Source organism: Miniopterus schreibersii (genome assembly GCF_964146895.1).
Source record: "Miniopterus schreibersii genome assembly, chromosome: X".
NCBI lineage: Eukaryota > Metazoa > Chordata > Mammalia > Chiroptera > Miniopteridae > Miniopterus > Miniopterus schreibersii.
Window position 1 is genome coordinate 82,854,624 of NC_138104.1, and position 26,184 is coordinate 82,880,807.

Sequence of the window (26,184 nt, forward strand, 5' to 3'; positions counted from 1 at the left end):
AAATATACATCCAAAGACAAAAAGACAAATCTTCAAGAAACAGAAGCAAAGAAACTTAAAGCTAGAGCAATAGGCTTGTGAGTTGTGTTCCATCGATGACAAGGAGTTAAAGGGTATGATGGGATATTGAACTTAGTGTACTCCTCAATGTCTTGAGGGTTTAACCCCTACCAAGGGGTCAAGAGACACATATCCTTGGGCCCACACTGAGCAATCTGTTTCTTATGATCCTGAATAAATCCAGTGAAAGAGGGCATAGAAAAATCCCTACAGAAATAACAAGCCATTTAAAGGTGTGAAATAAAAATATATACTACCTATTTTATGAATGTTTCCTTAAGTTGAGAAGCTAATATAAAATCTGGTTCTGGATCAGCAAATGCAAAATTTGACTGTAGGGACAATTCTATAAGCCAGCTTGCAATCCACTTTCTAAATGTAATATTGTATACTGGATTGCATCCTGGAACAGAAAAAAAACTTTGGAGGAAAAACTGGTAAAATCTGAACAAAGTCTGGAGTTTAATTAATTGCTTTGTACCAGTATAGCTTTCTTAGTTTTGACAAATGTACAAGGGTAATTAATGTATGGTGTTAACATCAGGGGCACTGGCAGGAAATCTCTGTATTATTGTTTCACCTTTTCCATTAGTCTATAATTATTTCAAAATAAAGTTTATTTTAAAAAATAATCAATGACCCTGGCTGGTGTGGCTCAGTGGTTGAGCATCAACCTATGAACCATGAGGTCACGGTTTGATTCCAGGTCAGGGCACTTGCCCGGGTTGTGAGCTTGATCTCCAGTAGGGGGCATGCAGGAGGCAGCCGATCAGTGACACTCTCTCATCATTGATGTTTCTATTTCTCTCTACCTCTCCCTTCCTCTCTTTGAAATCAATAAAAATAGAGTTTTAAAAATCCTCAACGAAGAGAAACTGTCTTACAAAATTTAAAAACTTCAGATATTAGGATATTTGGAAGAAAGAATAAAAATAGATGATGATTTTTACAGACAGATGTGAAGCCAGTGAAAAAAGAGGCCACTATAAAAAAGGTAAAGAGCTTTTAAAAAAGAAAATTAAAAAATAACTTATTTAAAAGCAACAAATTAGACAAATTGGAGAACTGAAAGACAATTGAGGAGATTATCCTGGATGGTCAACAAGAAATAAAGACATGGAAAAATGAAAGACCCTAAGAGACATAGAAGATAGAATTAGAAAGTGTCCATCATATATGGAAGAGGAGAATCAAAGGCAAAGAGAAAGTCTTAAAGGCACCTAGAGGGGAAATGATAGATTACCCAGAAATGAACAATTAGACTTATTCTTAATAATAGTAAAAGAAATACCCTCAACTTCAAATCTAGAATATTATCCCCCATTAAACTACCATTCAAGAGAAAGGATGACATGATTTTTCAGACAAAGACTAAATTATTTACCATGTATAGGCCCCTTCATAAAATAACATGTACTTCAATAAAAACAAAATAACCCAAAAGGATTAAGATGCAAGTTGCTATGGTTAAAACAAAACAAAACAATAACAACAACAAAACAAGTACATCCACATGTAGGCAAGTCTAAATAAACTCTAAAAACACTAACAGTGATAATTAATTTGGGGAGATGGTAGAAATAAAATGTCAGGCAACAAAAACAAAGAAGTTAAATGAAGTGACTGGAATTAAAACATTTCAAGGTCTTTGTGTTATTTTGGAGAATGATGAACATTCTGATTAACTTTACATTTCAACTATGTATGCTAAGAAATTAAGGTTAACCACTAAAAAAATAAATATATAATATATAATTTCCAAGAGAATGCAGGGTAGAAAAAAAAAAAACACCAGGAAATTGATAGTACACAGAAAAAATAATATGGTAGAAATAAAACAAAATATATCAGTAATAACAATGTATAATTGGATCAAGATTTTCAGTTATGACTTTCTCAGATTTAGCTGAAAAAGAAAACAAAATATAGTTACATGCTGCTTAAGAGACATATCTAAAATACTACACAGAAAGGTTAAACACAGTAAAATAGAACAATACCCTTTGCAAATACAGGGGTGGGCAAAAGTAGGTTAATAATTAAGTAACAAATAATACAATAATTAATAAATAACAATACAAGAATAAACTGTTTTGTGTATACACAACTGTAAACCTACTTTTGCCCACCCCTGTATTTATCAAAAGTAATTATAACATCTATAATATCAGACAAAATGAACTTTAAAAGAAAAAACATAGTTAGGGATAAAGAGGATAAGTCCATAATGATAACAGAAATAATCCATCCATGAGAAATAATCTTGAACTTGCATGTCCCTAAAAATACAACTTAAAAATATATAAAGCAAAATTGACAAAATCCACATTCATAGTGGGGGATTTTAATGCATCAGTCTCAGAATCTGATAGGTGAAACAGACAAAATATTCATATGAACACAGACAATTTGAATAATATTCACAAAATTTACTCTTTGGATATATTTGCAAGCTTGGTCTGAACTTACACTTATAATTAAAGAAGACACTTTTTAAGTGCATATAGAACAAACACTGCCCACATAATAGGGCACAAAGCAAGCCTCAGCAAATATAAAATCTTTATATTACAAACCAAAATTTTTAAAACAGCTTCAAATTCTACACATTTGGAAACTTTAAAAATAATTTCTAATTTATCATTCAATGCATGAATCCTAATGGAAATCGCAAAATGTTAGAATTGAAAGACAATAAAAATTGTAAATCAAAACTGATATGCAGCTAAAGCAGCACTTAGAAAAAAAAAATACAGCCTTTCATGAATGTATTAGAAAAGATAGTTTAAAATATTAATGAGCTAAGAATGAAATGCAAAAAGTTAGAGAAAAATCCAAGGAAACCAAAGAAAGTAGAAGGAAGAAAGGAGAAGTTAATGAAATAGAAAACAAATAATAGAAAGGATCAAACCAAAAAGGCTAGTTTTTTGAAAGGTACAAAATAGACAAACTTCTGGAATGATTGAAAAATAAGAAAGAAAAATATATTAGGAATGAAAAAGCTAATAAATCTAGATGCCATTAAGATTTCAAAAATAAGACATTACTATAACAACTTCATAAGTTGAAGAAATGGGCAATGTTCTAGAAAATAACTGATCTAAAATGTTGGGTATAGAGAGAAATTACTAGGACAGTTAGGACTGGAGTCATCAGGAAGAATATCACAGAAGAGATAGTCTTTGAAGATGGGAGACCTTGGGAGAGGCATACCAAACAGGAAAAATGAGAGGGAAAGCATGGAGTGGAAATAAATATGCATTAAGCAGAGTGAGATAATCTCAAGTAAATGAGACAGAAGTAAGGTATAAGGTGAAAATAGAAAACTGGACTACGATTCTAGTACAGAGATGCCTTACCCTAGCTGCATATTAGAATCACCTGGGAAGCTTTAAAAAAAAAATCTCAATGGCCAGGCCAAACCCAATAAATCAATCTCTGGAGTGGCCTATGATTATAATCTCAAACATCTTTCAACTCAAGTTTTGTTCAAAGGCTTTTAACACTGACAATTAAATGTGTGCTGCACAACTCCATGGATACACTAAAAGATACTGAATCAAACACTTTAAATAGTGAATTGTCTGGTATGTGAATTATATCTAAATAAAGCTGCTTTTAAAAAAAAAGTGTGCAAACAATAAAAATAAAAATAGCATAAACAGTAAGAATAAACTAGTATAAACATTAAAAATAGTGTATTAATGAATGCATAGTTTGCAGAAGGGTGAACCATGAGTGGGGCTATTTAGGATTTTATGGAAAAGCCTCATTTCCATATATAATAAAATGGAAATTTAAAAATGGATTTTGAAAAGTTTTGAGTAACATGTTTCCTTAGAAGATATCTCCTTAATTCACTAAAAATATTGACATTTTGAAGAGGGAATATCTGAAGGGTGTGGAACAGTGCCCTTTGTAAGCCTTTCAGGGTTTACCCCATGCAAAGTTCAGGCTAATAAATGCATATAACCAGAATGGAATCTCCATACTAATTACAGGTTATTCTACAGAGAAGGAGGATCTTTTCAGATCCACTTATTTGGCAAACAGATCAACATATGCTTTTACTAATTTTTAAAGAATGATTCATTAAGAAGGAACAAATACATCACAGATAATATATATTGTACCTATTCCTGAAATGCTCTTTCAATCAAGTATAAGGATTTCATACTTCAATATAAACCAGGGCATTGGGACCACTAAATGGTGTTGCATGATGTTATCTCTTCCCTAGATTGAGTGTATTCAATCCAGAGATGAAAGAAAGATTACATGCTCATTAGAAACAATGAAAGAAAGAATAAATGCTCATTTCCTTTTCTAAAAAAATGACATTTAGACTTTTGAAAACTCTGCTGAAATCTTTCTGCCTCTAACCTGAAGTAATATGAAAGCTCTATTTTTGCAGTCAACAATATATCTTGTTCATGATAAATAATGTAAGTTTCTGAAATTTCCATTTTAAAAATCCCACCCTTCAGCTTTTACGCTGCCCAATGCTATTTTGATGGGGTGGGGTCAGTGGGAGCATGTATGGAGGAATGTGTCAGCATGTTAGGTAGTCTACTTCCAAGCCTTTGTGGAATAAGATAGAGTAGAAAAAATATGTGTTTAAAACTTCTGCAATAGCCAAAGAACAAAACCAGAACACAGCAATTTGTAATGACTCTATTTATTAATACATGTATCACAAATGTTCACAATATCAATGCATTCTTGTTCGCATGCTAGAGGCATTATTTTTAAAGATCTTTTAAAAATATTTTGACATTGTTCCCCCTTCACAATCATTTTTTAATTGAGTTAATGATGTCCTCAATGTCTGTAATGTCAATGCAAAGAAAGTATACAGAAAGAAGTAAAATAACACAATAGCAATCAATTGGAGAAAAACAGAAGTAATATTATTTCCTTCATGTGAAGCAACAACTTAGCTTTGTAATACAGGTTTCAAGTGAGAGGTATAAGTGCACTAAACTGCCTATACATACCCAGGCATGTAATAATAATGAGCAAGAAGGCCACCTAAAGCTCAACAATTTCCTTCATGTCTTTTCCTCCTCATGAACAATCACTGATGTATCTCTTTACATGTCCCAAGCATCCTGGAGAATGTAGGAAAGAGCCTTAGCAAAGGGAAAACCAAATTATAGGAAATTAAGCCAAAAGAACAGATAGCTGTTTATCTCTATCAAGGGGTGTGGCATTTATCAATCATGATGAAGGGATAACAGGAGCCTCCCAAAAACATGCAGGGCCCAGGAGGCCAGTGATGGTGAGATAACCAGTCACCTACGATGAGCTGCAGTTGGACCAAATACAGATGGAGGAGCCTTGGGTGGGGTCCACTAGGACTAGATGCAGGGAATCTGGCTATACTCTGGCACAACAGGACTTCACAAAATGGAACACTACACATGATTTAGGCTGAAAGTCAGAATAGAGACTGTGTGGGAGTGTCAGTTGCACGCAGGGTAGGGGGTTAGGGGAATCAGGGTAGGTGTAATATGTACTGTGCTCTAACATTCTTTGGAAGTCTTTCAAGGATTGCTGCAGTTCCTTTTTAAATCAGGTCTCATATTCCGTCGTTCTTGAAAGACTAAGAGAGAGATTAAAACACATGAGTGACTCACCATTAATAAGGACTTAAAATAAGGTAACAAGCTAAAAAGAGCATTTATACATTTTCCATAATATCGATTTCACATCTCCTCCCTAGCAACACAGAAATGAGGTTTTGGCACATGAGCTAGTGCCGCCAAGATCAGGTAGTTAAGTGGCTGGGCAGTACCCTTACCCTTTGAAAGGTAGTATGTGCCCCAAAGGGAGAAACCCGAAATTAAACACTCCCCACCACCACTCACCTTCCCCTTACACCATCTCATACTGGTTGGCTGTGATGAACCGGGACAGACAGCAGGCCAGCAGCATGCCAATCAACTGTTGCCAGGAAGAAAAATGAGAACAGGAATCTTAAGTCACTGGACTACACCCTGCTTTGACAGCCCCTCAAATACAATGTTTGACAACTGAAGGCTTTTGTACACAAATGGGGAAGAGCACTAGAGAAAAAGATCAAACCTGATTTCAGTTGTGTGATCTAAGACTTAGGGAGTTTAACTGCTGGTAGAGGACAAATGGAGGTTCTCGAACTCGCCATAAGGTTCTAGTTCACTCTGGTCATTCAAAAACAACTTTTGACATATAGGTAGTATTAAAATGTGTTCATATGTTATAAGAGTAATGAAAAAAATTAAGTATCACAGAATTAGTGAGATATATATTTTTAATGCCCAAATGCAATTCAAAACCATAAGCACATGCATTAGAAGATATCTCATCATAGTATAATACCCCAACCATACCCAGCTGACCAAATCATAGTTCTTTCCTTGAGACAATGAGATGCTATCCTTGACCAAGTGAGTTTGCCAGCGAAGAAGTAATAAAGTCATGGCCTGTGAGAGGTGGGGTTGGGGGGTGAAGGGAAAAGGGGGCCTTTAATTTCTCTTTGTCTCTCAACCATGTAGATATCTTAGGCCTAAATTAGCCCATCTACCTACATTCAAGGTCCACCTCCTAGTTTTTCTGGGGCCCCAGAACAACCAATATCACCTCCTCAGAAGACCTCAATCGTCTACCTGTGTTTATGTCTTGACTTAAACTGTAGCATAGATGGATCTAATAAAAGCTGTTGTGATACTATAAAGACATCCTTTAAGCACACCTGTTTAGCTCACTGGAAATCAAGATTCTCTTTCCTGACTCTGGAGAATCAGTATGCTTTGGACAGGAACCCAAATGTACACTTGAGTCTGGAGGTCTGCAGCTTCTCTAAGCCAAATTGAGTCCCTTCTCCTTAAGCAACTGTCCATGTTTTATTGGATCAGAGGTGAGAATGACCTTTAGAGAGAGTCTGGAACAGTGTCATTCCAAGTGTGGCCCCAAGACCAGCAGCATCAGCATCACCTAGTACCATATTAGAAATGTTAATTCTTAGGCCCCACTCCAGACCTGCTGAATCAGATACTCTGGGCAAGTAGGGACTAGCAATTGGTGTTTTAACAAGACCTGCAGGTAAGAGAACCACTCGTTCAGTCCATTTAGTCACCCTTATCTCACAGGTGAAATACCTGCAGCTAAACTGGGTCTCACTCTTGGTCAGGGCAACACCTGAACTCTGTTCTCCTGGATCTCCATCCATCCATGCTGGTACCAGTTCACCTGCCTACCTTTATTGCTGAAATCCCTGATTCTTATCTTCCTTTTTAAAATTAAAATTGTTCAATGGAATATGCAAACTATAACCTCTGTCAGGTAAGGAAAAATCACCACTTTATTGGACTTACCAACATCATTTTATGCCACAAAATGCATAGTATCATGCACGTACCATCAAATAGCCACAGGAACCACTGCTGTAACCTCCAGAATATTGTGCCAAATGAGAAACTCAAATCCCCTCCATGAGTGCAAGGAGTTTGAACTTCACAGCTTTTCATTAGAACTTCCATTTTCCAGGACCAACACACACCAGAACACACTTGATACTCTCAAAAATCAGATTCCAGTCAAAAAATAAGTATTAGAGGTATATAGCACATTTAGATATATCAAGTTATTTAATTCTTACTACCTCGCTGTGAAATATTACCATTGCAATTTTCCAGGTAAGAAAATGGGTTCAGGGAAGGTTAAAGAATCTCCCCAAACCACACAGGTAACTCACACAGAGTTGCAGATTCCATCCTCTTGCCCTAGCCAAGTATAGCCCTTTTCCCCAACCCTACTCCTAGGCCTAGACCCCTTTCATTTCCAGAATAACTCCTCTGTCTCACACCACCTTACATTGCATACTTCTGAGAGAGAGTTTTCAGTGGGTATCTCTTTATTTGATTTCAAGTTCCTAGACTTTCCTTCCTTTGTAAAGCTTATCACTTTAGTTTTTTTCTCCTTGACCTCATATGTGTTTTAAGCAACTTAAAATAGTCACTCCATTCCACGGTTTGCAATGCTCCTGGCCTCCATGGCAATTCATTAGTCACACAGCCAGAAGATGTTTTGGAACACTTAAATATTTCTTGTATCTAAAATCTCTGCCTTCAAGGAAATACAGTATGTCCCTCCATCTTTTTTTCTCCCCCCAAAACAGGAACAACATCATTCTTAAGCAATGGACATACTAACTTTCTCATAGAAGCAATAACTTTAAAAAATATGAGTAAAAATCAAAGCCGTTTGCTTTTAAGTTTACTATATTTTGTATTTCTGGTGCAAGAATATACCTCATTCTGTTTGCTCATAGAAGATGACAGATTTTTAAAAATTATTTTTTAACATCTACTAAGAAATTGATTTTCCAAAAAAATGTCCTGAACTGAGGCACATACACATACAAGCTTATGTGAAAACTATTTTAGATACATTGGCTTTGATTTTAGTGAATTCTAGTGCAAAATAAACAGAACAAAACTAGGATTTGGAACGTGTAGGTGTTTTGAATTACTCACGAGGTCACTGATTTCAAGTTTGCTATAGTGTTTTCATCATATTTGAGAGAAACCTTTGATTTCTCATTTCTATAAGTACCCAAGTTAAGGGATAGGGGGAAGCATCTTATACTTAATACCAATTATTACCAGATTATTTATAGGTACATAATGAAAAGCCTTTCAGCCTAAAGACATGTCCCCTTCCTCAGTTTGAGACATTACACAAAGCTTGCTTGCCATTAGACCCAATGAATCTGTAGACAGAAAGATATATCCTTATAAAAGTGAAACCTTTTTTAGGTTAAATATATGTAAAAAGTGCCTCAAAGAGAGCAGAGGTAGGCTCTATGGGATTCCAGACTGCCCTTCAGAAGCACACTGCTATGTATTAAGGCTGCAGTGTGTGGGCATTTGGACAAACTTCTGCTTTAAACCCTGGAGGGAGATGGGAACAGGAGAGCTTGTTATGCTGAAAACTCATCAGGACAGAGACCTAAGAGCAAATGTGGCCCTACCCCTGATGACTAAGGGGCAGAGAGAGGTCAGCAAACAAAGCTGTAAAGGCAACTTTCTTAACAAGAAAGTGACAAACAATAGGTCAAAAATTTAGATCCATATAATGCCTGTGGAGATTTTATGTTAATGACTTAACTGAGAAACTAAATAAGACTTTCATGACTTCAGGAAAGTGCCAAGGAATCTGGCTAGAAATAAAACTGTATAAATGCTGTTAGGGACCATCTCAGGCCCTGAAAATATTAAGGGAATACGTAAATAGTTCTGTTAGCCTTATCAGGTCATGTCTTATCAAGGCTATCAACAGTTTTGTCCTGCAGTCTACATAGAAAAGGGAAACAAGTCCCAGAAAAAAAATTCCTGGCCAATAACGAGTCATCTCAGAAGCCTGTGGGCTCTGAGGGAGGCTCTGCAGTGGTGAAGGTCAGGGGATGGATGGGGAGGAGGATCTGTATTTTTTGATGAGTACTTTTTTCCTTATAATACCACAGATTCAAACCCTTTCATTATAAAGGCACAGAATAAGTCCCCTTTAGGTGCTACCTGAGACAAGAACAAGGGTGATGTTTAATACAGCAGACCAGGTGAGGAGGTCAGAATTGTAATCCTAGATTCCCAATCTCAAGCAAGCCATTCAAACCTCCCCTTTTGGAGAACAGCTCTACTGTCCCCACTCAGGACTATAACATTCCACTATGTAGGGGATTAATCCAGCCTAACAGCTTCCAAGTCTAGTGAAGTCCTATGTCTATTTACATTGGATATAGAAGTACTAAATACAGAGTCTCAGAGGACATCTATCATTACTACTACTACTATTACTACTCATACACACACACACACACACACACACACACAGCAGAAGGCCAACCGAGTTGGGAAGTAGTGTTAAAAATGGAGCAATGCAAGTGTCCAGACTTAGAGGCCCTCACTCTTGGCTTCTAGGCCATGTTGGGGTCAGGGAAGGTAATGCCCCTATGCTGTTTGTGTCTCCCCAAGACTTCTTGAGTAAAAGAGTAGCTCCCCCCAAAAAAGGGAGGAGGTACCCTGTCAAAATACACTCTTGTTGCAAATTTATAGGACAGTAGTACCTGCCCATCAAGTCTAGACAAATGGGCTCTTCCTTGAGAGGGTAAAAGCAGTAGGAATTTTTGGAGAGAAGTATTAAAGGTCTGCCAGAACCTTGCTGTCCAAAAACAAAACTCAAGTTTTTAATTTAGCTGAATTAGCTAATGGGGACAAAGTTTTTGCATAGTCTATTAAAAGGCTAGGCTCAGCTTAGTTTTCTTTGTACTTTATATCACCTTTAATTTCTGAGACAACAGATGTGCAAATCCATTTGTTCTAACAGATGATAGTGTGGAGGTCACAAGAGCAGGTCAGAAAAAGGACAAGGAGAAGGTGGAGGGCAGGTGAGAAAAGGTGAAGAGAGAGCGAGCTCTGTCCTTTCCTATGTACTCTGGTCTGTCTGTGGCCTCTGCTTAGTAGAGCTTGATTTACTATAGGAAAGCTAAGACATAGGCCAACATTTGCTAAGTTTTACTGTGACATGTGTCCTATAATTTTTGAACATGTATGGCTAAAGCTTTGGTTCTAGGTGGTTGACCAGGATCAGTATGGCTGGTTCTATTCATAGGCATCTGGTAAGTGGCCACCATTGTCCCAGAGAGGCCCTGGATCTACTGGCATCTGGAATTCAACTGCAGCTTACAGGAACCCTGGGGCTTCTGGCACCATTAAAAGCTGCAGTTCCTAGCACATCTGGCTAATAAAAGACAACCATGGCTATTCCTCTCCCTGCTCCTAGCTAAGTATAACAAGACTCAAGTCTCTTCCCCACTGCATCTGTCTGGCCATGCAAGTGAATGGTACTGACTTTGCATGAAACTGGGCTTTGTGTTTTTGTTCTCTTATCCCCACAACTATGTGATACCTTATGAGACTTAAACTCTCTGCAGAGAGTTTCTGTTTGGGAGGTTCCTTGGAGCCAAGCTCCTTTCTCACTGCCTCAGAGGGCCACAGAGAAAACTCACCAATTCCCATGTTATGGATTTCTTCAAGGTAGAACAGAGAGATGAACACTCATCAGGCCAGGTAACCATTTGTCTAAGCACAAATCAGGTTCTTTATGACTTGGGTCACCTCACTAATGAAAATAGGATTATTACTTCACTCCCTCATGGCCACATGGGAATATTTTTGGATGATAAGATCTTTCATCCATGAGATTCCAGGTTATTTGAGGCTCTCTTCTCCCCATGCAGACTACTGGCATCATGTCCCTTTATGATTCTAGGATAGCCATTAGGGGAGACTTCAGCATATTCCTTCCTCAAAAGGAACAGTTCACCTCAAATGCCCAGCATAAATCTTTCCTGTAGGTGGGTGTGAACCTGACTCTGCACATACATGTTTAAAGTAAACTGTATGTGCAAGCTGTCAAGTGCATCCTGCACATCTGCGTTGGACACGTGGTCTGGGGTCCTTTAAAATGCCCCTTTGGCCATTAAAGATATGTTACTGAGATGTTATTACTGAAATATGATAGCAACCAGAAGAAAGTCCTGGGCAACAACTTCCTCTGAAATGTCTCTGGAGACTGAACTAATTGGCCCTGTTTGTGACATCACTCTGGTTTGTCTGTGTGTGGGTGTATTGAGGTTTAACTCACTTCATGAGCTGCAAAAAGTAAAGCATGGTCTAAGAATTTTGGAACTATCACAAGAAATACACACTCCTGTTGGCTGAGGCCACATGCTCTTGTGAAATGAAATGTCAGGCAGGTTTTTGAACCTGCTTGGAAGAAAGCTTTTGACTTATCTAAGGCAAAGCCCTCTGTTTGTAAAAACTACCTGGCTAATGTTCAATTCCTTGATCTAAGTGACAATCACACGGGTATATTCATTTTGTGATAATTTATTAAACTGTATACTTATAAGTTATGTACTTTTCTGCATATGCCATATTCCAGTAAAAAGTTTTAGACTTGAATAAGATCAAAGTGCATCTGTATTGCTCAGCAGGAAGGAAAGAGGTACAGAGGGGTGGGGAAAAAGTAATTATAGTCTGAGAGAGCCAATATAGAATTCAGGCAGGTGAAATTAGAGTCGTGGACACATTGCTGAAATAACACTAATTAGGCTTTGTTGAAAAAATGATTTGTTTGTCTGAAAAAATTCTAAGTAAAACATAACATTTTTATTTGGTTAAGTATACATGCCAATCTTTTCACCATAGTAATATATATAGCAACAATATATCATTCAGCCAGGAGATCAGAAGCCTATGGGACAGTACACTGCCTGATGGAGGTGGACAAAATTTTAGATTTGGTTTAATCTTGTTCCATCCTTGAATATGATGCAACAAGATCTCCCCAACTCTCATCCCTTGCCTGGGTGATTTTAAAGTAAATCCAGCATATAGACAGTTGACTCTTGAACAACACAGTGGTTGGGACACCAACCCCTGCATAGTCAAAAATCCACGTACAACTTTTGACTCCCCCCAAATTTAAATTTACCCTCAGTATTCACAGGGGATTGGTTCCAGGACCCCCTGCAAACACCAAAATCCTAGGATGCTCAATTCTATATAAAAAGGCTTAGATCAATGCATACAATCAGCCCTTTGTATCCACAAACTCCAAACCTAGAGATTAAAATAATGATCACAAAATGAAGTCGGCTAAATTTAGGCTTTCTTTAAAGTGAAGGATCTCATGCATAATCTATAGGAATTAAGAACAGAAAAGGGATAGGTCAACCAGGAAAAAAGCTTCCCCCCAAATCCAGATCAGCCATTTGATGTTTGGAGTTGTTTATGCTCCAATTAAGCCAGCATTTTGGTTCAGTTAACCTCCATGTGACCTACAGAAGAAGCAAGTTGTTTTTCTGGAGCTAGTCATTAATTGAACTGTAACCAATATTCCCTTGACGGCAAAACTTCATTTAAGTTGAAAAAGAAAAATCAATAAACAGATGACCTGAGGACTAATGAGTATGGAGGTCTGACCCCATCTATCAGCCTTTCACAAGGCACAGAGAGGCTGGCAGAATCTGGAGACCAGGGAAGGAAAGGAGAGCAGGAGACAGGGGAAAGGCTTGACTGGATCACACAATTATGTAGGCTACCTGGGAGAATGCTATTCCAAAAGCCACTCCAGCGATGATTCCCATGTTAGTCTCCATGAAACTGGTCACCAGATCATAACAACCCTAGATACAGAGAGAGACAATCTCAGAGACAAGTTTTACCAGGCCAGACTGGATAGCATTAACTTTTGTAACTCACTCTAGGAACTTACCACCATTCTTTTTACACTTAAAAAAATAATGAAAAATTTCAAATATACAAAAAAGTATACAGAGTAGTACAATGAGCCCCCATATGAACCTTTCTCTAACATTACAATTAACATATGGCTAATCTTGTTTAATTTAAATCTCCCCAACTCTCATCCCTTGGCTGAGTGACTTTAAAATAAATCCAGCATATAGACAGTTGACCCTTGAACAACACAGTGGTTGGGGCACCAACCCCTGCATAGTCAAAAATCCATGTATAATTTTTAACTCCCCCAAAACTTAAATTTACCCTCAGTATTCACAGGGGATTGGTTCCAGGACCCCCTGCAAACACCAAAATCCTAGGATGCTCAAGTCCCCTTGTTGCAGAACAGATGTTCACCTTACAGAAAGACCAAGAGGCACTCAGAGGCTCGGGTTTCAGGAGGTTTATTTTACACCAGTGGGCCCAGAGGAGTCCAAGTCCAAAGTCGTTGCCCAGAACACGATTGGGCAAGGAGTTTTACATGGGACATGCTTCCGCCTACATTAAGGTAGGAGGGCGGGGCTAACCTATCTAGTTTGGCCCAGGTGGGAAAGTGGAAGGGTGCAGGAAGGTGAAGCCAGGGGAAGGGTGGGGGGTACGACACTGTTGGCCATTTTAGACCGAGTTTTCCTTTATCACCCTATAAAAAAAGGCTTAGATTAATGCATACAATCAACTCTTCTTCGTACCCACAAACTCCTAACCATGGTAAAAAACAGTACAGGTATTTAGAAAAAAAAAAATTCTGCATATATGCAGACCCACACAATCAAACCCCTATTGTTCAAGGGCTAACTGTATATTCATCCACAAATATTTCAGTAGTAGAATTAAATTTAGCAATAAATCTGTAAGATCTATGAAGCAAACACTATAGAGATACAGAAGTAGACTTGAACAGATGAAAATGCATTTCATATCCTTGAACAGGAAGACTCAGAATCATAATCATAGTTAATAGCATTTTGACAAAAAATGGCAAAATTTTGGATAAAGTGAAATCATCTAGTCAGAGGGAGGTGTCTAAATGCCTGCCAACTTTATTGTGTTTTAGGGCCCTTCCTAAGGAGACTATTAAGTTTGGGGTTTTTTTAATAGGGAAAACCTATGGTCTAGAGTCTTTCCCACAAGTTTATTGTATGCCCTTGAACAAGTAGCTTCTCCTTTCTGGATGTCAGCATCTTTACCCATAAAATGAAGGGTATTTTCCTTTAACATTCTATGAAATCTTTAAATGTTGTGATTAAAACCAACACCATTTTTGCCAATTTTGATGTTGGTTTAAAACTTAACCACCTTTCTTTAAAATAAATGATCTGGTTGGAGTTCAACAATGTTGCTAAAAAAGTTTTTCATTGTTTTTCTGGATTGCATTTTATCAACCTAGTACAGGTAGGAAACACCAAATGTTGTACATCACCCATATTGCAAAGGCAAAAACTCACTCTTCCTTGTTAAAAGCATCACAGGTCAAACAGCAGGGGGTAGAGGAAGGAAGATGTGGGAGGGAGGGAGGGAGGGAGGGAGGGAGGGAGGGAGGGAGGGAGGGAGGGAGGGAGGGAGGGAGGGAGGGAGGGAGGGAGGGAGGAGGAGAGAGAGAATGAATTTATATGTATATTCATTTGGAACTGGGCCAAATCAACCTAGACTTCTGACATATTCAGCTTTTTGGAAGACTTGGTCGTTTTCTAGTTTTCTGGAAAAAAAACTTCAACTGTGAAAAATCAAGATGTTAATTTCATAACAGAGTAAGAGGAATTTTTGTTTATCAAGAAAGGCACACTGAATTGTCATAACATCTAAAAAACCAAAGAAACGTGTCTCCCCTTTTTAAACTCAAAATTTAACAATTTAACATTTCTCATAGCTTGTAAAAATTCTGCCAAAGCTATGTTTGCTAATAAGTGATATTTTATGGATTCACAGTCTGTTTGCAGAGAAAAAAGATGCATTAACTTAGCAACAGTGCTTTGACACATATTTTCAATGCAATGGACAAACTATTCTCCTCAGTAAATATACTCCTGACATAAATTTGAAGGCCAGGGCGCAGGTAGGAAAGGAAATACATTATTGCCATGGGGAGTTTTGAAATTTGATTCTCTTTATAGTAGAAGCTTGCTTGCTGATTTCATTTTTACTAATGAAACTATATATCACACTATTTTTCAAAAGACAGCGGAAGGGAGAGTAGTTTTGGTTAGGAAGAATTCAAATTGAGAGGGAAGTGAATATTCTAACCATTTCCCAAGTGATAGTAGCTAAGACAGTGTTTTTGCTGGTCATCATTACTAGATCTCCCCACAGCGATAGTTGATGGTCAGGTAGAGGAATGAAATTCACACCAGCATCAGTATTAGGTCAGCTCAAAATATGGAAACACAAACCCAGTAATAAAAACTAGAGAGAAGTGAGGTGGGTTATTATTTTATTCTGCAAAATAATTTGGCAAAGACTTTTCTTTCCTGTGAACTCCAATTCTACATGTAAGCTGAAGCTGAAGTATGATTTCTATTCCATTTTAGGAGATTTCAGTCAACCACATTATTTTCAAGTAAGACCACCACAACCAGAAAAATGAAGTAGGTGCCTGGCATTAGTACAATTCTGGAGAAATTGTTCTCTCTAAACATTGCTCCTCAAAATAGGATTCTTCCATGAACAGCAGCAGCACCTGCTAATTTGTTAGAAATGCAGATTCCAGGCCCCACTCCAGACTTACTGAATTACAATCTGTGAAATCCCTAGGTTATTTGTTTTTCATTGATTTTTAATGAATGTTAATATCTCCATGTTTCATATGCCTATTAAAGTCTGAGAAGCACTACACTATAAGAAAAGTTCTCCCCCTATTTTTTACTCCAAATAAGAAAGTAAATTAATTAATTATATCAGGAATAAGGTTACTTAAAATGAGAAGATGAAAGTGATTTAGCTTCCTTGTTGTTTAAACAATACAAGACCAAGATTGAAATAAATGCTTTCCATCTCTGAATTGAGCTCTGTTATTTACCATGTGGACTCACAAGTCCATTTTTCAGGTCACAGAATAGAGCTGCAGAAGGCAAGAACTGTTTTGATACACAACCACAGGCCATGTTTACATTCCACAAAAAGTTCTCCACTAAATCTTGATCTTATCACCCACAATAATCTCTTTAATTTCCTAAAATGAAACCCTGGTTGCCAGGTGCGATGTAAACCTACAGAAGCCTGCTAAGTGTCCTAGGAAACACCCAGAAACAGAACAGGTAATTTGCTGACCCTCTCAGCACATCTAAATCAATACAGTCACCAATGGAAAACATCTATAAGTGGCAGATTTTCAATATCATTAGTAGACAGCTAGTTCCAGACAGGTTTTAGGAAGCTGTGTCTTGGTAGCTGCCAACAAGAATAACTCTCTCTTCTTCTTGTCCTTGCTCTTTAAAAATGTCAATGAAGCCCTGGCCGGTGTGGCTCATTTGGTCGGGCATCATCCCATGCACGAAGAGGTCAGAGGTCATCAGTTTGATTCCCAGTCAGGGCACAGGCCTGGGTTGCTCTATCCCCAGCAGGGGGTGATCGACGTTTCTCTCTCTCTCCCTCTCCCTTCCTCTCTCTCTAAAATCAATAAAAACATATATTTTTTTAAAATGTCAAGAAATTCTTATGGAGGACAGACTCAGTCAATACTATTAGCCAACTGAACCTGCAGACATTTCATCATCCTGCTAACAGAACCAAAATAAAATCTGTCTCCCAAACAAAACAATAAATGTCCTGTTTAACTGTTCTCACCTCCTTCCTGCTCTCTCCCAGTTATTTGTACAAGGTAGGTTTCTCGTGCTGTCAAATAAGAGCCAGAGTTATCTTCCTGTGCTGTCAGAGCAGAGGGTTCAAGATACCAAAGAATCTAAAGGGATTTACAATGCATTTATTCTTTATAACAGTATTCCATATTACTAGAATATGGCAGTGCTTAAGCTTTCTGGGCAAGTGAGTCTGGAGAGGGGAGGGTTCTAACCTCTGTGAGCATCTACTATTACTATCTCCACCCCATCCTCATCTCCCACCTTTTATAGATGAGTCCTCTGAGACTCTGACCTGAGAAGTAATTTGTCTCAGAGTTTCCTTCATGTAGGCATTAAATGAGAATATCTAATGAAACTCAGTAGACAAATTTCAGCTTTTACTTACTTTTTCTCCTCTTAGGGAGCCAGGATGAAGTATATATAAGGAAAGTGAGAGAGAAGTTAAGGTGCCCAGGAAAACATAAAGCAGGATTATGAGGGGGAGGTGGGGAATGAGCTCAACTTGTAGATCATCAATGAAAAGAAAAAAATGCTATCTTATCATCCTTTCTGGAAATAATTATAAAGACTATAGAGATGTACTACAGGATATGCCACTAAACTTGCTTTTGAATACTAACAAAAGATCCTTCCTAGGAGGACTGGCTGCATTATTTCTAATAGCAGCCACAATGTGGTAGAGTAGAAGTCAAACTTCACCATAATTGTCATGACATTTATATTACAAGTAATATTGAACATTATAGTTAACATTTATTGTGCCATTACTCTGTGCCAGGCACCATGCTTAGATACTTTATCTCATTCAATCCTCATTCAATCCTAAGGGGCAGGAATTATTACCTCCATATTACAGATGAGAAAAAAACAAGACTGAGAAAGGTTAAGTAACTTGATTAACATCACATGACCAGCAAGTGGCTGGGCCAGAATTTAATCTGGAGTCTGACTTGAGACCCCATGCTCTGGACTTCTAGACCCTCATCTTTCACAAAAAAAGAAGAAGTTTGGGTGTAAAAAAAAAAAAGACTTTTATCAAAGTTTGAGGGTTGCTGCTTCTACAAACAACCTCCTGAGGCTCTGGTATGCCAATATCTCCCTACCATAAAGCACTTCTTGCCTTTTATAAGTCTGAGTACCCACCATGTACTAAGTAAGCTTGGCACTTCATAAAATGGCAGCATACCGGCATGTATAGGTGCTCAGTGGGGATGTCCAGGAAGAAAGCAGAAGTTACCTTGATGAGAGGTAAATGGGCCTCAAATTTTGGGTTCGTAAGAAAATTCCAGTAGTAACAGATGCCCTCTTATCCAAGACAAGAAGCTGTCAGTGCTGAACATCTTACTTCCCCACTCCAATAGCGAAGTCAAAAGCCCACCATGACAAAACGAGCTTCTAGAATGGCAACAATGCCTTACAGTGCTTATGCTACAAATACCAACATTAAATGGGTAAAATACAGGAACCAATCTCTTAACATTCTAATCTTGAGAGAATGGCTATCTCTTATGAATTATTCAGTAGTTGGCCCAGATCACATAAAATTTTGAAGACCAGCCCAGCCGGGCATGGCTCAGCGGTTGAGCATCGACCTAGGATCCAGCCGATCGGGGTTCGATTCCCGGTCAGGGCACATGTCCGGGCTGTGGGCTCGATCCCCAGTCGGGGGCATGCAGGAGGCGGCCAATCAATGACTCTCTCATCATTGATGTTTTTATCTCTCTCTCCCTCTCCTTTTCTCTCTCTGAAATTAATAAAGATATATTTTTAAAAAAAGAATTTTGAAGACCATAGAAGACTATAATTTTATCTTAGTAAGAAAAGAAAATTTACCCAATAGCCATATAACCACAGGTAAACTCAATAGTATGGTTTTATTCTCCCTCTTATTTACCAAAGTATATTTTCTATCTGGAATTTCTCTAAACATTTAAGAATATACATAGCCTTCACATGCACTTGTATCATGTCTTTAACATATTCTCTGTAAAGTGGAATACAGAATTGATATTCCTTTTCTCTGACTACTGAAATTTTATATTCCTCAATTCCACTACATACTAACTTTCAAATATCTTTTAGCTAGTTTTTTTCCTCTCTCTAATTTCTTTTGGAGTCAGGATGATGGTGAGTTGAATTGGAGTTGTTGATTTATTTTCCTATAACAGTGAACTCCCTAAAATAAAGGCAGATGCTGCCTGTCAACTCTACTCCCCTTTCCCACTAAAGACTAACACCTAGCTGCAAAAAATTTCATGTTTAGAAGATATGTTAAGCAGAAGAAAGACACCCAGAAAGAAGAAAGCCAGCATTCCCTGTCTGACATCAGCATCAGGGTTAGCAGAAACCACTTGCTAAACCTTCATAACTATGCCTGGTAGATTCTTGCTGAGAGAGGAATGTGCGGCTTAGCTGAGTCACAGCTTTCTCCTTAGAAGTGGGGAGCCTCAAGTGCCTCTCCCAGGCAATAAAGTACCACAAAGGCAGATTCTTGACTCCTTTCTAGACTACCATTTCTAACCTACTTGTCATAATCTCACAGAAACACAATAGCTCTCCCCAAACATTCACCACTTGATCCCATTAGGACTGAAAGGAAGCAAGTACCTTCTGGTAAACTTTGGTGGCGGCCACGGTCAGATTGTGCAGATCCTGGGGATTACAATCAGTCTCATTCATGCAGCAACTTGGGGGGATGCCATGCTCTGGGAAGTAGGAGCTGGTGCTCCAGTTGGTGTAGTTCTGCACACCACAGCAGCTCAGCTGTTAATAGGGAACAGAAAAGAATCAAAGTGTGGCAGATCAAAGACTGTGCGGTCTTCTCACTCCCTGTCCTGCAACTTTTAAAATAGAAACATGAGTCAACAGACACAGCTTTGGTGAGTACAGGTGAGCTGAAGCTCCACTAACTATTACCCTCACTGGGAAGCCCATTTGAACTCAGTGAAGGAAGTTAGTCCTAGATGACTGGTCCTGTTGGCTTTCTTACAACCTCCTTGAAGCAAACCAGTGACCTGGTTATGCATCAAAATCACCTGTGTGAGCTGGGTGCTGTTAAAGGTATACATGTATATAAATCAACTCAATCAGGACTGCCGATGGGGAAGCCAAGGCAAAAATTATTTTAAAAAGCTCTTCAAGTGATCTATGCTAATAAGTAAAATAAATGGTCTTGAGGGGGAAGGAAGAGGCACACAGAGGTAGAAAGAGAGCTGGTGTTGCTAAACTATAGCTGACCACTTGCCTGGTTTCATAAATCAAGTTTTATTGGGACACAGCCAGGTCTCTTTATGTGTTGTCTATGGTGGCTTTTGTGCTACAGAGGCAGTACTTGTGACAGAGCCTACATGACCTTCAAAGCCTCAAATAGTCACTATTTGACCTCTTACAGAAAAGATTTGCCAACCGCTGGCATAAAGAATATTAAAGTAAATAGAGAAAAATATAATTAATTAGTGAATCTGGGTAAAAGGTATATAGTTCTTTGTACAACCCTTACAATTTTTCTAGATAAGTTTGAAATTTTATTAAAAACAAATTAATCCCCCAAATTAAAATATTGCTTCTGAAGTAAAACAAAAAATACCTCAATACCAAAAACCTCCCTGATGGGATAAAACCATTTTTGCCTTGTGATCCTGCTGGGCATCAGGATTCAGCACTAGCATCTGCCCTCCTGTGTGCCTCTAGGCAGGAAACTTCTATTTTCCTCATATCCTTTGTAAAGCACTGGGAAGTCTGGGCCATTCACACACCTAACAGACCCTCAGTTTCTTCTAGGTCCACTCTCCATCCCCACTTGTGACACTATGCTGCTCAAGCCTGTGAAGGCAGTTTACTTGAGTTCTTCACCCAGACTAAAGACAACTTCTAGAATGCCAACCTTTGGGAGCCAACTCTAAGCTAGGCTATCATACACTCACTGCCTACCTCCTTTCCAAGGCTTCAGATTTTAAGGTCAAACTTGCTTTCCTTGGAATGCTCACAATCCTTACTTATAAAAAGCAAACCAGAGCCAGTGATGCTTCTTTATACTAATTACCTGGATAACTGGACCTGGACAAATACTGGATGTCAACCCTTGGTAACGGAAAGGGACTGAAAGTTGGAGAATGAGAATCAATAGCAGCACACAAGTCTAAGGCCAGGCCTCACACGCAGTTGCCAGCCCCATCTCCTTCCCTGCAACTTACGCTGCGCTGCACATGGTCGACTGCCTGGCTCCTCTCATCATTACCGTTGTAATTTTGCATGGCATCCAGGTAAGTCCTCAGGAAGGTGTCCTTGATCTATGGAAGACCAGGAGAAACAGCTTTACAAATCTAAAATTTTACATGTAAATTAAAAACAAAAAGTTGTAGGGGTTTTGGATCATGACTGTCTTTTCTCCCTTTCCTTCACCACCAGGCAAAGCAGCAGGGTTCCTCACTACTGGGGTGTGGATTTTATCCCCAGTGGCAGGGGTGGCCCCCAGGGGCTCTGGTAGAGGAAAAGAGAGCACAGACTGCTTTGGGGAAATCTAGCACTTTGCCTTTGGGCGGGCCACAACTAGTTTAGCTTGCCTTTGAAGTCACAGAAATCCTATTATATAGATATATACTTGAACTTTGCTGAAGTGGCTATCTTAAAAGGAGTATTTTATCTATATTGAAGGCCACTGCTTTAAAGCAAGGTGGAGAATCATTTTATGTAATAGCTATGTAAAGAAACAGAATAAGGATCAAGAACTAAGTTTTCAAGTTTGGCAAAATTCCTGCATTTAGAAATTTATTGGCACTTCAGCCCAAATTATGTGACATTTGGAAAATGGCAGTGTCATTGGAGATGCCAGGTAGCCTATATGCAACCTTTACACATTTCAAGAGGTTTCAAATTTTCTCCTCTCAAAGACCCTTTAACTGAGCACTCCACTTTGTGTATACTCACCTCATGACGAAACACAAATCCTGAAATACCAGCTACGAGCTCAGCCAGGAACACCAGGGACAGAAACATGGCATACTGAAAATCAAGTGGATAAGGACAAAGTCAAATATGTCAAGATTAAGAAAAGTTTCTTTGTGGTAGGTTGCTTCTTGTCAGGGAGAATTAGACAAATTCTTCTATTGTCTAGACAAAGTTTAGGAAAAGTTTAAAAATACTCTTCTCCAGATTCACCCACATGAGCCTCAATATAGGAATGTGTCTGTTTAATATGAGGAAGCATTTTGGGGCAGACATGCTGAGGAGAGCTCATCAAGGGACTAGTATCATACCTGTCAGCTTGGCTTGAACAGGAGAAATCTAGAAGGGCTTTCTACAACTAAGCTATCCACTATTTTTAATGTTAGAATCCTTGAGCTAGAAAGTACTCTGGAGGTTACAAGGACACATTTCTACACTGTCTGGGAGTACTTCATACCAACCTTCCTCTTTATGCACCCTTCATCCAGCATTTGCAAGCCTAGCTCTACCTACCCTCCCCTTACAGCTCATTTAGTTTTCAAACTGTTTCAACTGCTGGAAAGACTTCCTTTCTCCTGGCCACAGTCTGCCTACTTCTAACTTCCACTCACTGATGTTGGATCTGCTTTCAGGAGATATAAGAACCAGCCTTCTATACAACAGGCCTTTTTATGTGTGAACACAGCCATGGTGTGACCCTGCTGCTTTTCTCCATTCAGGCAAATCTTTCCAGTTTCCTTAAGCATGTCTCATATGAAATGGGTTCAAAAACTCTTCCTTTGGAATTGTATCCCTCCCATTCTTACAGAAAGACCAGAATATGCACAGGTTGACCTCCTTCCTCAATATGGTGGTCAGGTCCAAATATAGCATCTACAGCAATGGCCAGTGGGCTACCTACCTCTCTTGTTCTGCACACTACGTGGAGTTAATAGCTTTTTAAAAAGCAAATATGCTACACTACACCACTGACTAACAATGTTTGCTGGCACCTAAAACCTCTAGTGCTTCTTGCTCATTTCATGCTTCCTGTACTTTCTAAATTGATTTTGTGTGTGCACGTATGCATGCCTAAGTTCAGGGATATTACATGGTACTTATGAGACATTAAGAGTTTCCATTTTTGTGACTTTGAAAAGCAGATAAAAGGAAAGATAAACTGATTCCTTTCCTACAAGGTATATGTCCTGCAATCTGCTTGTTCCCATCTCAAAAATATGTAAAAGTCCTCAATATTAGAAATGGCCTTAGATGATGCTGTGGAATTTAGGTAGACTGCATGCGGCAATATGATTTACTTGTAATGTGTACACATGTCCTGTAAAGTATACATATATACACAGAATCATAAGTTATTTTTCTCAGATAGTGGTACATATATTAAAAGGAAGATATATTGGCTTAAAAAGCCAGTTTCATGTGAAATATTAACAAAAATCTCTACTCACACTTAAAGCACAGCCACTAAAATATCAAACACACAGTTATGAGTATAATGCTCCACGTACACAACTTCTATCTCTTGACTTGTTACAAAATACAATTAGAAGCTCATTTGACTCTAAGGAGTCTCAGACCAGCCTTGACCTCACCAGAGGTCCTCCTAGGTTTGAGTCCTAGGCTTTCTGTGAAAGAACTCTTAGGAAAGAGGCAGCCTCTCTAGGCCTCCATGAAGTGAAAATAGTTATTTTCAGTTGTTTTGCAATTAATGAGGTTAAATGAGGACTGTAAAATTCTAGACTGACAGTTAATCAAGTGACTTCCTCTCATCAGCAAGATCAGCAATTTCCTGTCTTTGGGAAGCTTTCTGATGCCAGGACCTTCCAGAGAACAGCTCCTTCTCCTTCACAAGGCATTATCCAAAAGTCTATTGGGAAGAGCTTGTGCTAAATACAGGTGGTAGGGTTCAAGTTTTCCTCAAATGAAAATACCATAGTAAAATATATCTTGGCTCTGGAAAAAGACATAGATGGGTTCCAATCCCAGCTCTCCACATATTAGTTGTGTGAACCTTGGCAGGTTATTTAACCTCAAAGTCTTTATCCTGTAATGAAAACACAACCTATACTTCACAGTGGTGAGGGATAAATGTAGTATGCACCCAGGATAGCATCTGGCAGGTAAAAGGAACTAAATTATAGTTTTCAAAAGATAAAAAAAGGTCAATGGGGAAAAAGGGGGACATCTGTAATACTTTCAACAATAAAGGTATATTTTAAAAAAAAGATAAAAAGCAAAACAAAAAAATTCTGTCAGAAAATGGCAGTGTGGTGTGACACCACCTTTAGAAGAGGCCAGAGATAACTATTCCATTGCTTTATTCTCTCTCCTTTCCTCCTTCACTTATAGTATTTGCGCTGGAAGAAGCCTTGGTGATTACTCTGATACTATTCTTTCATAAATGAGGACAAAGGCTCAAGGAGGTTATACCCTTGCCACTGAAGACACAGCCAGTTAGTGTCAGAATCAGTCAAGTCTTATGACCAGGTCTCCTCTGTTCTTATTTAGATAGATGAAGTTTTAGTAATCCTTTTTTTCTATGCATCTGAAGTTAATTCTCCCCTTGCTACTCATTGTACTAAACAAGGGGTTCTCAATGCTGGCTGTAAATAGGATCCCCTGGAAAACATTTAGAAAATATGATGCTATAGCCTCTCTCCATAGATTTTGGTTCAATTGATTGGAGATGGGGCCCTGGCAAAGGTGTTTTTAAAAAAGCTGCTCAGCCTTAGCCAATTTAGCACAGTGTTTAGAGCATCAGCCCGCAGACTGAAGGGTCCCAGGTTTGATTCTGACCAAGGGCACATACCTTGGTTGCAGGCTCAATCCCCGGCCTCAGTCAGGGTGAGTGCAGGAGGCAACCAATTGATGTATCTCTCTCACACTGATGTTTCTCTCTCTCTCTCTCTCCTCTCCCCTCCCTCTTTCCCTCCCTCCCTTCCAATCTCTCTAAAACAGCAAATATCCTCCAGTAAGGTTAAAAAAAAAACCTGCCCAGGTGATTTAAGCATCCATCCAAAGTTGAGGATTACTATTCTAGACTAAAAGAAATTCTAGTGCTTGTAAGAAATACAAGAAGGAAAACTCAGGGTGTTAGCATAGAGTGGCAGCTGATAGCAGGAGAAGTGCCTCAACATGGCTTCGCTATGGCTTTTCCACCAAACTGAAAGAATCAGTGGTCCCCAGGACATGTCTCCCGGATGGTATGCAGAAGAAAAAGTGGCCAAATCAAGCATGACTTCATGAGGTTATCAACAAAGAGACTGACCTGTACCAGTTTAGAAGGTTGTTCCTTTAGAGCAAATTACCTTCACACCCATATCTGTCACTAGGTGGTATTAAATGTTACTACAACCTAGGGGTAAACAAGGAAGGACAAGCAACAAAATACTGATAGACTCTCTGCTCCCCCCTTTCACAGAATGAAATGTCTGAAATAAATCCTTTTAAACAAATTTTTCTTTTGATGAGATGCCCCTGCTATCCTTTATCTATAAAATCCTTTAACATTAACTCTTATTAATGAAGTGCATGGACAGAGAGTTGAGACTGAGGCAAGTAGTCTACTAAGAAGTTAAGAATCACAGCAACAACCTTTTAACAGCCTGCCCTTACTCTTCAGGAAACATCACTGCTGTGTCTGCCCTATTGGAGTAAAGGTACCCAGCACTGGTCCTGGTAGCTGATACTTGGCAATGCCTCAACCCTCTGTTGAGTGGAGAAGCTCTGGCTTAGCTCAACTCTCTTAGAACTGAACCAGGTTTAGAGAAGAGTGTGCTCATGCATCCACAGCCAAGTTCAAGGAGACAGAAAGTATTTCTCCAATGTGAACTTGGAGATGAAAGGCTGCTTATGTTTGGGATGCTGACTTGCCCACCAAAGCTACACATCACACGCTTGAAGAGATTTCTAAGACAGAATTCAAAACTGGAACAGGGTGTCTTGCAACAAGGATATAAATGGCCTATTGGAACAGCTGGCCACTGCTTTCTCATCATTTACCTCAGGGGACCAGGACTGATTTTTTGTGCCAGGCTGTG

The 26,184-nt window shown here is 38.7% G+C and overlaps 1 protein-coding gene across 1 annotated transcript in view; it reads right to left on the bottom strand.

Moving 5' to 3' along the window:
* Nucleotides 1-4,722: 4,722 nt before the first annotated feature.
* TSPAN7 (tetraspanin 7) overlaps nucleotides 4,723-26,184 on the bottom strand; it is a 122,791-nt gene continuing 101,329 nt past the window's right edge. Inside the window, exons 3-8 of the mRNA XM_081126025.1 lie at nucleotides 22,127-22,201; nucleotides 21,394-21,489; nucleotides 19,808-19,963; nucleotides 13,208-13,291; nucleotides 5,931-6,006; nucleotides 4,723-5,665 (exon numbers count right to left, since the gene is read on the bottom strand). Of these exons, the coding sequence (XP_080982151.1) occupies nucleotides 5,938-6,006; nucleotides 13,208-13,291; nucleotides 19,808-19,963; nucleotides 21,394-21,489; nucleotides 22,127-22,201 (480 nt within the window). The 3' untranslated portion in view covers nucleotides 4,723-5,665; nucleotides 5,931-5,937. The remainder of the gene's footprint in view (nucleotides 5,666-5,930; nucleotides 6,007-13,207; nucleotides 13,292-19,807; nucleotides 19,964-21,393; nucleotides 21,490-22,126; nucleotides 22,202-26,184) is intronic.